General features: G+C 39.0%; 1 protein-coding gene across 7 annotated transcripts in view; it reads right to left on the bottom strand.

Moving 5' to 3' along the window:
- The window catches only part of Ubr2 (ubiquitin protein ligase E3 component n-recognin 2), a 102,489-nt gene that overhangs the window by 56,485 nt on the left and 31,197 nt on the right, over positions 1–14,807 (bottom strand). For all 7 annotated transcript variants that reach the window (XM_013516951.1, XM_013516953.1, XM_013516952.1 and 4 more), the window contains exons 3-8: positions 13,335–13,413; positions 11,393–11,506; positions 6,307–6,437; positions 4,122–4,260; positions 3,524–3,586; positions 1,905–2,025 (exon numbers count right to left, since the gene is read on the bottom strand). In XM_013516951.1, coding sequence (XP_013372405.1) covers positions 1,905–2,025; positions 3,524–3,586; positions 4,122–4,260; positions 6,307–6,437; positions 11,393–11,506; positions 13,335–13,413 — 647 coding nt within the window. The remainder of the gene's footprint in view (positions 1–1,904; positions 2,026–3,523; positions 3,587–4,121; positions 4,261–6,306; positions 6,438–11,392; positions 11,507–13,334; positions 13,414–14,807) is intronic.

The following is a 14,807-nucleotide window of genomic DNA, read 5'->3' as shown; positions in this document are numbered from 1 at the left end:
CTTGTGATTCTCCTTCCTCAGCCTCCTGAGTAGCTGGGATTATAACCATGTGCCATATTTATTTATTTATTTATTTTTCTTTCTTTTTTTGTTTTTTTGAGACAGGGTTTCACTGTGTAGGTTCAGGCTGGCCTTGAGCTCACCATGAGCCTCCTGCCTGAGCCTCTCAAGTGCAGAATTAAAGGCATGTGCTACCGCATCTGGTGGCATGTACCATTTTGCATGGTTAAGTTTAAAGGTAAAATTTACTCAGAATAGGTTAATACAGTAAATATCTTATTAATATTCTCTCAGAAAGGAGAAAAATTCAAAATCTCAAATTACACACAGTTCTTAATCTGGAATGTCAAAATAAATGTCTATCAGAAAGGAAATGTCAGGCCGGGCATGGTGGTGCACATCTGTTAATCCCAGCATTCAGGAGGCTGAGGCAGGAGGATTGTTGCGAGTTTGAGGCCAGCCTGGGCTACAAAGTGAGCTCAAGGCCAGCCTGAACTGCATAGCAAGACCCTTTCTCAAAAAGACAAAAAAAAAAAAAAGAAAAAGAAAAAAAGGAAATGCCCTTTTACGTACCAATGAGTTTAAAGAGAAAATCCCACAATACTGAAATAAATATTGTTTTTAAGTGCTTATGCTAATTAAATCAGCTTACAGTAAAGCTTTTATATGCTCCATGACAGCTGAAGTTAGGTATAATATAAACTTGTGTCACCATTTAAAAGAAAGCACACATAACTCCCGTACTGTAATATACACCAGTATACTTCATGAACGCTGTGCCAAACGTTATTCATTCATTAAACAAAAGTTCACTGCGGATCTGCCACGAGAGTGCCTCTAAGACAAATTCCCTAAATTACTAAAGATAAATATCTCTAGGAAAACTTTTAGCAGAAAATTACTTTCATGGGGCTACCCATGAACACTATAGCACAGTGGCTGGCATAAAGGCATCCAAAGGACAAAATAATCTGCAAGACACTTAAACAGCAAGCAAACACCCTAAACTTCCTCATCTTCGTATTTTCAGGTTAGTGCTGCAATGCTCATTCCAACAGCCTTCAATACAGATGTCTTAGGAATGGTCTTTACAACAACATCCGAGTACCAGTTACCTATAGTCTTCCCTGAAGACTTAGCACTATTCCTCATTTCCCCTTCTGTGTTATATACATCAAAAGTGTATTTTCTGGCTTTGGACAAAGAGTTCACGATTACATTACTGATATATTATAAATTATCTTATTTGTAGATTGTGGAAAAGCAAGCAAACAAACAAATATACATCAGTAACCTCCAATGTGCAAATTTTCAAGAGTTGTAAATTATTGGTGACCTAAAGTTAGAGGAATCAAAGATAGCAACATTAGTATTTTATCATTCCAACTGCTTATTATTAAGTTTTATTTACAAATAGTGTTTTCTAGAACACTTTGTGAAAGGGTCCACATGATGCACCATTTAAAAAAATTCTTTTCAAATTTTTTTGAGACAAGGTCTCACTTTGTGGTTCAGGTTAGCCTTGAACTCACTATGTAGCCTAGACTAGCCTTAAGCCAGCAGTGATCCTCCTGCCTCAGCCTCCCACGTGCTGGGATTACAAGCATGTATCACTGCACCAGGCTCTAAAAACATTCTAAGTTATTTATATTATACTGCATATGAAAGTTGTTTATAATTTTAACCCAATGTTCCCTGCACTATTTGAACAGAGAATCCTTGGGTGTACATTTAAAAATCTTATGAGTCAAAATTAGGTAAATAAAGATTTTCTGTGTACAAAGATATTCCTGGGTGATTTTAAAATGTGAAATTAAAGGAAAAAATTATTCCACTGGATATTTTTGCCAGAGACAGTTTTGCCAGGGCCTAAGAGTTCACTTATCAGTTAGTGATGAACTTACCTGAATATCCAATGATACTTCCCAGCCAAGACAAAAGCTTCAAACCAAAATTCTGGTGTGCAACAAGAGATGAATGCATAACTTGAACTTTGAGTGGCTTTGTCTGTCTACTGGTATTTCTCTTAAAAAGAAATGACAAGATGAAAAAAAATAACTTAAAAAGGCTATTTTATTGGCACAGAAAGTTACACTGTATAAGAAGCTTTTGTTTTTTTGTTTTTCTTCCAGTACCAGGAATTGAACTCATGACCTTGCACTTGCCACGTAGGCGCTTTGCCGCTGAGCTAAATTCCCAGCCCCTATATAAGAAGTTAATACCACATCATCACCGGAGTTCTTTGTCTATGAAAGAAAAACACTATTTTGCCTCACTTGACGCAGATTCTAACTTTCTAGGCAGAATTGTAAGAGTCATATGAAAAGTTCATCCCGGGGGCTGGGGATTTAGCCCAGGGGCAAAAGCGCCTGCCTGGCAAGCGCAAGGTTGTGAGTTCGGTTCCCGATACCGGAGTAAAAAAAACAAAACAAAACAAAAAAATGTTAAAAAAAAAAAAAAAAAAAGGTCTGAAAAGTTCATCCCAATCCCTTATTTTATTTTGACACAGGGTCTCACTAAGTCACCAAGTAGCCCAGGCTAGGGATGAACCTGCGTTTTTCCTGCCTCAGCCTATGAGGGTGCTAGAGGCATGCACTGCCATGCTTGGCTTTGTATGATGTTTAAAGGCCTCTGCATCAGTACAGACAAGGTTGGTAGCGTGTAACACATGAAATACAAACACAAGCATGGGAGTGAAAAAGTGAAGTAATGAAAGTAGTCATCTTTAAAGAAGGATAACAAGAGTCCTTTATATTATTTTATTTATTGAAAATAAATACGAAGAAAATAAGACATAATGTAGGCCTACAGGTGTTCATGCTACTTTTATTTCTGTCTGTGTATTTAAAGTTCTTTTATAATATGTAAAATTATTTTTAAAAGGAAAAATTATATAAATTGCAACTTATATGGCACAGTTAAAAAACTTTAAAAAATAAATCTAAAAGTGGAAAATAGTTTTCTCTTAGAAAAATAATACATTAAATGCTATTAGACAAAACAAAACAAACAAATAAAAAAATAAATGCTATTCGAAGAGAGTATATCTTGGTATAATGTACCAAGAACCTTCCCCGGACTCTAGTCTTGGCTCTAAAGGCCAATTTAATGACTAAAAGTTAGAGTAAAAACATTAATTAAAAACAAAACAAAAAGCTTTTTAGAGACTTCTCTGATAAACAGGATGACAGAGAAAGTACACCTTATCTAAATATTCATTTTCTTTTATTCTTACATAGCTTAAAGGAGCAAAAGTAACTCAATACTTAAGAAACATTATTTAAAAAATTTTTTAAGCTGGGTGTCATGGCATTCCTATGATCCCAGCCCTCGGAAGGCTCAGGAGGACTGCACCGAGTTAGAGGCCAGCCTGGGCTACCTGCCAGGTTCAAGGCCAGCATGAACTACAGAGCAAGACCCTGTCTCAAAACAAAAACAAAAACATATTTTTCTAAATGCTGAAATATGGAGCTAGCCTTAAGCGAATAAAATGGTATTATTAACATGTTTTAAAATTACTTACCACAATCACTGATTTTGCTTGTTCACAATACTGGAAGTCTCCAAATCGAACAGACCTACGCCCCTGTGAATATAAGACACCTGAAGTTACTTTGTAAAGATACCATGTTCAGCATTATAAGGGTAAATAATTGCTTGAACATGCAACAAACCTAGTCAATTTTTAATATTTACAATATTCACCCCACTTGTCAATGAAAAGTAAATTAAAATTTTCCTTCAAAGGTCTCTTTACTCTAAAGCTATTAATAAGTGTATTTCTTCAAACTAGACAACAATTATTCTACTAGGTTTCTATAATTTTCTTTTTCATAGATGAGTGTTTTTAATCACTGAGTAGAATAGGGTAACTATTTTCTTTTTAAACTTTTGTCAATAGCTTACAATTATACAAATACACAATTGGGCCAATATTCAAATAAAATTTTAAAAAAACAGTCTCCAGTAACAGCGAATGTTTTAGAGCTTTCAATGATACAAACAGTCCACTGAAGCATGCATGCACCACTGGCCTAGACATCTATACGTTTAACTCAATTTTCTGGGGTAACCTACCTGTAGTAACAGTTTAATTTATGATAGTAACATGATGAACTTACATCCCGATCTACTGTAGTTGCAAAACCAATGGCTTCCTTCTGTGTACAGTTCACAGCTTTCTGAAGAGTGTAAATAACTTGTTCATAGGTGTGGACCTCGTCGTTAAACAACATGCAATAGTAAGTGTCACTCTTCTCTCTGTGGGATCAAAAATGAATGATGCCTTGGGCGATCCATTTGTGCGTTATTGTGCTCCAGGCTCACTTATTAAGAGAATCCTTTGCCCTACAGAATGTGCTAGGGATTGGGCATACATACATCAGTGAAAAAGGCAGCTGGGTCTCCACACTCTGTGACACTACAATTCTTGTGTGGCAGGGAAAACAGACATGAACAAAGGGCTCCAAATGCACTGGCTCTTTTTTTTTTTTTTGGTTTTTCTCCGGTACCGGGAACTGAACTCAAGACCTTGCGCTTGCCAGGCAGGCGCTTTTGCCGCTGAGCTAAATCCCCAGCCCCTCCACTGGCTCTTATTGAAAGCAGCAGGATGCTACAGCAGGGAATCTGAGGTCTGGCGTTCAGGTAAGAGCTGCTGGAGAACTGATCTGAGCATCGAAGTCAGACTTGGCATCACTGGGTCTCAACTGCGGCAGTTCCCCTTCCCCTCCCTCAGGTGACCATCGCACAACGCTTGCAGACATTTCTGGCTGTTGTCACTGGTTCGGGGTGCTATAAGCACCTAGCAGGTAGAGGCTGGGAACGATGCTCAATACCCTGCAATCTACCAGGCACTTCCCAGGACAAATAATTCACCTGGCCCCAAATGCCAATGGTGCCAAAGCTGAGCAAGCCTGGGGTAATTAAGGGAAGGAGAAAGCGAAAGCGCTAAGGTGGCATGGGTGATGCCGAACTGGAGCACAGGGAAGGAGAGGGAGATGGAAATGAGGTCCTTCTGGGCTGGAGAGAGGAGATCACGAAAATCTCGCAAGATCTGAAACAGAAGATATATGATCACATTTGCCTTAAAATTTCACTTTGGCTGTAGTATGGAAAACGAACTGTGCAGGGCAAGTGTCTATGGCCTCCAGGTACAGGAGACATGAAGATGAGCAGAAGCAGAATTTGAAGGGAGAAGCACCAGACTTTGTATCTAAATGGGCACAAGGGACTCAAGTTTCTCGGCAGACTGAGGTACAAACATTAGAAGTGAAGCAAGTCAGATTTCCCTTTCGTGCTTTTTTTAGTATATACCTGCTGTTTTTATTTAGAATATTGAGGTCACAAACTCATAGAAGCCAGATACTATTCTATTTTTAGGTTTTAAATTCAGATTTTTTTTTTTTGAGACAGGGTCTCACTATGCAGTTCAGGTTGGCCTTCAGCTTGAGGTGATCCTCCTGCTTCAGCCTCTGGAGTGCTCGGATTACAGGCCTGCACCACCATGCTTGACAAAACTCAGATTTTAGATTAAAGAAACTCAACCTGAATTTCATGAAGATACAAAAGTAATTTTAACATTTCTAAAAACGCAGAGTACAGTAACCTCTCAAAATCTGTACTGAAAATCCCTTCATCCACAATCTCAATTACCTGGAGCACACTGAATAACCAAAAGAAGTATCAACGTCCTTCAATTTTTCATTGCAGCCTGAATTCAACCTTAGCAGTGAATACAATGCCAACAACTTTGCCTTTACTTTTTAGTAAAAGAGAAGGTTGTTTGGGGCAAGCCCATTAACAAAAAAAAAAGTAAGCCCAAGCCATGGCAAAATTCAGCTCTCTGGTAACAAGTCTGTGACCTCAATAACCTAAATAAAAATGGCACATGTACATTAAAAAAGCACGAAGTACGGAACATTTTATAATTAGAATCAAAACTGTTAAAACTGAATTTGAGTACTTATTCAGAAAGAGCTGATTCTCTAACGTACAGAGGAAACAAAGAGAAGAGCTGTACTTTCACTTATCAGTTTTCATCTAATCAGAAAAAACTGTTTATGCCTGAAACCACTCACAGTCTTGACACAGTCTAAACATGGCTACGAGCGAACTAACCAACAGATCTGAGAAACTTTCGCCGTTAAGCGAATCATGCATATTTAAAACTGTAACACTGTTATTTTCTTCTAAAAACTAATATTTAAAAAAACAAAAAAAAAAACCCCAAAACCCCTTAGGTCCTATCATTGTATGAAAGTTACAATCTGGCAGTCTTCTTACACAAGAATAAACGGGTACACTTACTTCATTTCCAAATCCGCTGGCAATTCATTTTCCTTTTCCCAGGTTAGTATCTCCACTGCGTACCGAAACATAATAGCAAAAATGTTGTAAGTCCTTGCTATCACGTCTTCAGATAAATGCACAAGAGGATCCTGAATGAAAGAACAAGAGGAAAAGTGCAACCACGTTAAATACACACTGATTCTCTCCTGTTCTGTCTGTCTCCACCTCTCAAAATACTACAGAGGAAGCTGCTAGGTTGTCCACCTTCAACTTCTCTTCACTGAATTTAATCCTATACTTTTCAACCTATTACATCGAACCTCCTAAAATGTTTTGTTCAGAATATCCTCAATTTCAATCACATGAGTCAAAATATTCAAAGGAATGCCAATGCCTAATGAATAAATTTAAACATTCTGAAATGATTTTCCAGGACTGCTGAAACCTCAAATCAACCCATCTTTCCAGTTTCATCCCCTAATTCCCAATTTGCAGAATAAAAAAAGAATACTCGCTAAGTGTGGACATGTCATATTAGGTTTGTAGGTCTAAAGGAGAGCTTCATTTTGACCATCTTAAAGAGAACTCATTAAAGCCAAAAAATTGCTTCTTGATTTTATAAGAACCACTCAATGGTCTATCTCTGTCTACAGGGTGAGATGTTAACAGGGTAGTTTGGACAGGAGTCTTAACAGTGAATAAGTCCCCCAATTTCTAGGTTAATATAAAAAGGTACTACTTTAAATATACATGATGTTTATCATAGTATCATGGTATCAGTTAAGGCTGGTAAAACATTTTATACAATTTTAACCTTAATGCCTTACCTTAAATCTAAACATTTAATTTAGCTTAATGGCTAGCTAGCATTATATTCATTTCTCAACTTAGAGAAGCACCAGGTTTCAATATCATGGCAACAGTGACTGGCATATTCTTCCAAATACATATGTGCACATGCAGAATATTTTTAAATACTCCACATAAATCCAGTTAAACTGACCTAAACAAATGGAGAAGGTGGAAGAAAAAAAAGCACAAAAATTCCTAAAGGAGTTGTGTCTAAGGCTCGAAGAAAATACACTCAGCAAAAACAGATTTTCAAATTTCTACAGCCATTTTACTAGAGCTCTTGTCACACACACCTGTTAAGCAACAGGTCAAGTTGTTTTGTCCCCTAGACCCGCAACCTGCAAGCTTCATTATTATCAGTGACGTCAGCTTTGGAAGTCACTCATATAGTGAAAGCACCTGTGCACAGAGAGAACTACAACTGCAATTGCGTAAGGATTAAAAAAAAAAAAAAGAGTAGGCATTAATAATAATGTGAACCTCACACTACACCGAAACAGCAAACAGAACCAAAACTGGCTGGGATGACAGTGCCTCACTAGACAGTCATTCAGTTCCTTACACTTACACCCTTCGATGCAAAGCACGCAGGGACTGAGCAATCACGAAAGTCAGGGATTATATAAATTTAATGGTTCTGGACAGAAACTATCACCAATTCTTGAGAATTCTAACCAAGACAGTCCAAACTACAAAATCCCAGGGCCTAGGATTCCTACTGAATTGCATGCCAGTTTAAAAATATGTAAACTAGTTGTATTATTTAAATGGTAACAGAAATATACATTTAAAGTGTGTTACATGACACTGGACAGTCACTAACTGCTGAGCTTGTTGCTGTATCAACACAGTTTGGGGGCAGATCTAGGAATACAGATTCATCTGCTGTCTTGGTGCATACTTTCTTTTGTTTTCATACTGGGGACGAACTTAGGCCCTTGAGCATGCCAGACAAGGGCTCTACTAATGAGCTACACTCTCTACCTTTTTGGAAATGTTATTATTATTATTATTTTTTGGTTTTTCTCCGGTACCGGGAACCGAACTCACGACCTTGCGCTTGCCAAGCAGGCGCTTTTGCCGCTGAGCTAAATCCCCAGCCCTGGAAATGTTATTTTAAGATAGCTCTAAGCAACCTAGGCTAACCTCAAATTTATGATCCTTTGGCCTCAGTTTCCTGAGTAGCTAGGATTATAGGCATGCACCTGGCTAAAAATATTTTTTAAAAAACCAGTACTGCCAGGCATGGTGGTGCATACCTGTAATCCCAGCACTTGGGAAGCTGAGGCAGGAGGATTGTTGTGAGTTCAAGACCACCCCGGGCTACAAAGTGAGCTCAGGGCCAGCCTGAACTGCATATCAAGACCCTGTCTCGAAAAGACAAAACAAATAAACAAACAAACAAACAAAAAAGCCAGTATAATGTACGGTTAAAGAGTTTCACTATCAGAGCCTGCACTTTTCAGGTTCAAATTCTGGCTCTAGCACTTACTATGTGGGACACTTTGGGGAATGTCCTTAATCTAAAACTCAAGTATCTTCATCTAAAAATCATCAACAACAGCACTGTCTCTAAGCCTGTTTTGTGACTTAAATGAGATCAAGTACTTAGTCCACTATCTAGTGATTAATAAGCATGGATCTGTATTCAAATGAAATAGGAATGACATCTATAAATGAAAATTTCAAATTATATAATCTTTGCTAAGGTTCATTCAGTTTATTACTTAATTAAATCTTATTCTGAACAGGATTTACAGCAATTTAAAAATATATCTGAGGGCCGGGGGGTATATAGCTCAGCGGCACAAATGCCTGCTTAGCAAACATAAGGTCATGAGTTCAATTCCTGGTACCAAAAAAAATAAAAAATAAAAATAATAAAAATACATCTGATATAATAAAGTGGCACTAAAAATACATTTATAAAAAATACATATATAAAGTAGGCAAAAGGAAAATAAAGGTAGGAAAATAAATCACAGTCAAGTTAACATCTATTTATAAATGTAGATAACCTACATTTCCATAAAGCTATTATACATGGGCTGCTTCCAAACACTTGTTTCATTTCTCAGATATCTCAACGAAAGGCAATACAAATAGTTATCCAATTTACATCAGTAAAAACATATCCTTTACTAATGCAGAGGCCTGAGAGACACTTCTTAGGAACCTATGGAAATCAGCACAGGAAACAGCATATGGTGGGTGGGGTCTCTCAACTAGGAGAGGTATTACACCTCTCCCTCCATTCTCCCCTTGCCCAAGGGGCTTTGTGGACATGGGCTGGGCCTGCCTTCTGTGTGACAGTGCTGGGAGATGCTACTGCGCTCAGTGATGGGGAGCCGGCCAGGCCAGACAAAGCGCTTCCAACCTTCTATTTTCCTGGTCAACAAACTTTTTCAGTAGTCAGTATTTTAGTCTTTGTGCCTCAAGGTCTTTACTGTAATTATTCCTTTCTTCTGTCATTGTAGTAGGGAAAGCAGCTACAGACAATACATAAAACAATTAAGTATGGCTGTGTTCCAATAAATATTTATGGGCACTGAGATTTAGACTCCAAAACATTTTACAAAATATTTTTCTGTTGATTTTTCTCCCAAATATTTAAAAACAGAAAAACCACTCTTAGCTTGTGACACCAGATAAAAAGAGGTTGCAGGCAAGATGCGGTGTGTGGGGTCAGTTTGCTGATCTTTCACCCACACAGTGAAGAAATGTCTGCCCCAAAATGCTCACAGTTGAGAAGATGTGGGGAACTCCGACACAGGATCCCTACAGAACGGTGTTAGCAAGTTCCCACGGCTTTGTCCTAAGGTGCAGGTTGAATATACTGTAGTGGGGTCCATGTATGCGATGCTTTTATTATCTTACGGTCTCTTCCTTGAAGACTTCTTTTCTCTAACTAACTCCTAAACAGGAACTAAATGGCAGAGTCTGGAGGATTTTGCATCTGGTAAACACAGGGAGGATCTCTCCTAGTAGCAGTGAAGTGACACCTCACTGTGGTTTTAGATGTGCAGTTCCTTAAGGACTAATGATGTCGTGTTTGTAGACCGTTTATACTCTTTTTCAGAGCAATGACTATTCAAGTCCTATGCCCATTTTTAAATTGGGCTTCTTTTCTTTTTATTAGTTGTAAGAGGTACATCCTGGATAACAGATCATTAGATATACAATATACAAGTATTTCCAACCATTTCCTAAACTTTCATATTAGTAGCTGTTAATCTTTTTCTGAAATATCAGTGTGTTTTTCAAATTCACCTTAATTTATCTTGTATTTTTATACACAGAACTCCAATTAAGGACATTTTTTAAAAAACAGAGCTACTCTGAGAGAGGCAGGGAGATCTGGAACCCTGAGCACTTCTTCCTGAAGCAAATTCCAGAACATTTGCACAAAACAGATGAAACACGGACAAAACTTCTGTTCCCCACAGCACTGAGCAATTCTGTACAAATCCTGATCTATCTAAAAGACATCACCTGAAACCAAAAGCCTTGGGCATTATGTTAAAGTATTTGAGACCTCCAGCACACGGGCACCAGGAAGGACTATTTTTGTCCACTTGTCCGAGATCTATGTCAGGCCTTCTGAGTACGTTAAAGTACCTACCTCCCTGGAAATCAACAGTAGAAAAACCTGAAATAAAGATCTTGACTCACACATCAGATTGTCATAAAAAGTACAGATCCAAGCACTTATTTAGTGAGAGCACGTTATTTCATTACAAATACCATTTAGAAAAAAGCAGTACAAATGGAAAGATTTTTTTAAAAATGCAGTTTCAGGTGGAGTGAGGCTGATCTGCACTGAGCTACTCTCTCCACACCCGGGCTGGTCATGAAGTCAAGGTACTGATTTTCCCGGAAGACGAGGGTGTCGTGTGCGGTAATAGAAAAGAAAGTTATCTTGGCTTCCAAAGTCTTATTTATGACACAAATGCACCAAAACTAATAAATGAAAAACAAACTTTTCAATAGCAAATTAGGGCTTAAGCAAAAGTCTTCAAAAATGCTTAAAATCCCAACTAAGAAAACCGTTTGAATTAAACTAAATTTTCAGAATTCCACACGCAGACCACCGGTGATGGCACAGCAGCCACGAAATCCAAAGAACTTTCAAAGCCCTTAGTTACAGGTAATAGGACGTGAGCTTATCCAGTTCTCATATAATCGAATTCCAATTTCTTGTAATATTTAAAGCACTTCCTTTACTATTTCAAGTTTGTGAAAGCGCTCTTACCTCCTCTTCTTCAATTCCAGCGGTGTTAAGCTCATGTCTGTGACAGTAAGGACCTTCTTTCCAAGCTTCGGTGTCGCCACAGTCACAGAAACCGCCACCTCCTGAAGTTGTCATCTTGAAGAAAGAACGTGAAGTCTGCCGTCAGAACGCACGTACCGAGTGCTGTCAGGTAACCGATAAAAACCACATCACATGCTCGGGGAGCAACGCTGTGCAAGGGAGCTTTTCTGGAGGGATTAAGTAAAACGCCAAGCTTCTTAATGTTTTAAAGTTTATTTTAAATAAGCCACAGGTTAATCTAAGTGATTTCAAAGCAAGCCATTTGGCAGTGTTGAGTAAACTACAGGCATTTTAAAGAGGGTTTGTCTCTTACATGGCTGCCTTAACCAGGAGTCAGAGGCTCAGGAGGGCTCCTGCTGGGTTTGGCTACACGGGATAATGCTGCTACCCAGCCAGCAGGTGGTAACGCTAAGACAGTCAGGTTATAAAGACCCCTTTAGCTGCTGTCCCCCAGAGCAGTCTATTAAGGGGACAGCAAGGAACCAGTAGGGACTGTAGAAGTAGTTTATGATTCTTTAACATTCCCTAAAAAGCTGCTCTTTGACAGGACAGGTAACGGGCTCAGGAAATACACAGTAGACTGGTCACAAAAACTTTTCACCACCTGTGAGGTTCAAGAATTGATCGTACTTCCCTAAGATACAGTAATACTTTAAGAACTCTGACAAGATAGAACTGATTAGCTAATAACTGGTAGTCTAGAAATTCTGCTTTTCTTACAATACTCTGAGGAAGAGCTTAGGAATGGGTGCTAGAAACAGTGAATTTTAGTTTTTTTTTTTTTTTTTTCTCCGGTACCGGGAACCAAACTCAGGACCTTGAGCTTGCCAGGCAGGCGCTTTGCAGCTGAGCTAAATCCCCAGCCCCGAAACAGTGAATTTTAGAGTAAGTACTGTTATATTTTGCCTAAATAGTATTTGTGTCATATATAGTGATATAATGAATGGAATCTCTCACATTTCAGTTACTGCCAGGGATGCACAGATGTTCTTTTTTTCTTTTTTGGTACCGTGAATTGAACTCAGGACCTTGCACTTGCCAGGCAGGCACTGTGCCACTGAGCAGGGATGTACAAATGTATACCAACGAACAGGAGCAGGCAGCTGTTTGGACAATGACAACCCTACCTAATAGCTTATGTGCTTCTATCCCTGAATAACAGAACCACTTAAACGAAACTAGGATTTTTTCCAAGGAAACTGGATTCTGTTACTTTTTTTTTTTCTTCTCTTTAAGACAAGAGTCCCACTATATGGGTCCAGGTGGGCCTTGAACTCACAATTCTGCTATAACCTCTCAAGTGCTGGGTTTACAGGCACGCAGAACCACAATGGGCTGAGATTCTCTTACTAATTTATGACAATAAAGATAACATTCAAGAATATGGAGCTGGGTGTGGGGTATATGTCTATAATCCCAGCACTTGGGAGGCTGAGGCGGGAGGCTGAGGCAGGAGGATCGTAAGCATAGGAGCTAACTGAAGGTCCGTCTGGGTTACACAGCGAGACCCTGTCACAAACAAACAAACCCTCAAAACAAGCTAGTTGAAAACAAAATGCAGAGGAGTTGATATCTGTGCTACCTTTCTTGAACCATGTTTTCCAAGAAGAGTGGATTAGTAATTCTATAAAGTCATCAGATGTTTAATGGTGTTTAAAGAATCTTTTCTTGGGGTGGGGTAAGTATGCTGGGGATAGGACCCAGGGCCTGGCTCATGCTAGCCAATCACTCTATCACTAAGCTACATCCTTAGCCCTAAAGAACACATTTTTCAAACCATTCTTCTCATTTTAGTGTTAAATCTTTGAGTTTTAAAAAGAAAGCAAAGGTGTTTAGTATAAAATTCAATACTGTGTATGTTGATTATTTGGACATTACTAACCCTGTATCGATGGTCTCTGTGAATACTTCCCAAAAAGCACTCCATGCACAAAACACAAGTTGGATCAACTGCACAGTCTCTGTAAAGTTAAAGATAAAAAAATCAAAGTGTCATAAAATAACCACAGTACTTCACAACAGTGTATTTCAAATCGGAATCCATCCTATAAAAGCCAGACTACTGGGATTAAACGATATACCATTCCCAAGCACTTATCAGATACTTGATCACTGAAGACAGTTTAAGAACCTGGTTTTCATAATGGATATGTGCTAGGGAAGTCTTTCTAGGCTTATTATTACCAGAATGATACATTTTTCCCAAAGATCTGTGGCAATCAAATTATATATTAAAAAACACACATACATATATGTGGAATAGATATAAATATACATAATTCTTTAGATTTGCATCTTGGGATTATGAATAACTTCCTCCAAACAGGTGTTTGAGTCCAAAGGTCTCCAGAGTGGCACGGACACACTCCAAGAAAGGCAAGATGCCAACTGGGATGCAAGAGGACAGTATCAGAACCTGTAATTACACTTACATTTTTACCACAAGGGGAAATTAAACACTGTACGCATTCAGGACACAGACTGTCACAGGTCTCCTCATTGGGTCTGTATACCTGGTCTTAACATAACGTGTGGTGTACAACACAGCGAGGGAGAGCAAGAGTTCCATGGGGACAGGCAGACTGGGTGCTCTCAGTTGTTACATGTGCCACTTAGACACATTTACGAAGCATACCTTAAGTAAGAGACTTCCTATGATTGCATGAAATGAGATGGGTCGTGTACGGTAAATACAGACTGGTTTCTGGCCCCGGTTTCTCACACAGAGCTCCATAAATTCTTGTACACTGGGGCACTTGGAGAATCTTGCTAATAGTTGGGTCTTTGACTCCACAAAGCTCTAATCCTTTGGAATTTTTTGGATGACAGAAGAGCCTTTTGTTCTACTAAAAGAACAGATGGCTTGGGGCTCCTGGGTAGCCTTAGGATGGGGATAAGCCAATTATGTATTTAAAGGGCTGACACTACAGGCTCCATCACCCCCCCTCTAGGGAGGGCAGAGAGGCTGCAGGCAGACTCATCACCAAGAGCCAACGATACAGTCGATCATGCCCATCAATCATGAAGCTGCCATAAAACCCAACAAGTCTACAGTGAGCTTTCAGATTGCCAAACACACAGAGGTGTGCGTAGGCATCCAGAGAGAGACAGAAGCTCCTCGCCTATTTACTTTTTCATGTGGCTGTTCATCTACATCCTTTGAAATATGTTTCACGGGGGCGGGGGGAGCTGGGGATTTAGTTCAGTGGCACAGCACTTGCCTGGCAAGCGGAAGGTCGTGAGTTCGATTCCCGGTACCGGAAAAAAAAAAAAAAAAAAAGACACCAAATTGAGAGAGACCCAAGGAATGGAGAGAACCACTGACTGCAGCTGGGAAGGGCTGGGAAGAGCGTCT

Source organism: Chinchilla lanigera, unplaced genomic scaffold, assembly GCF_000276665.1.
Source record: "Chinchilla lanigera isolate Chin_1 unplaced genomic scaffold, ChiLan1.0 scaffold00036, whole genome shotgun sequence".
Taxonomy (NCBI): Eukaryota; Metazoa; Chordata; class Mammalia; order Rodentia; family Chinchillidae; genus Chinchilla; species Chinchilla lanigera.
The sequence above is the reverse complement of the archived record's forward strand: the minus strand, read 5'-3'. Positions and strand labels throughout refer to the sequence as shown.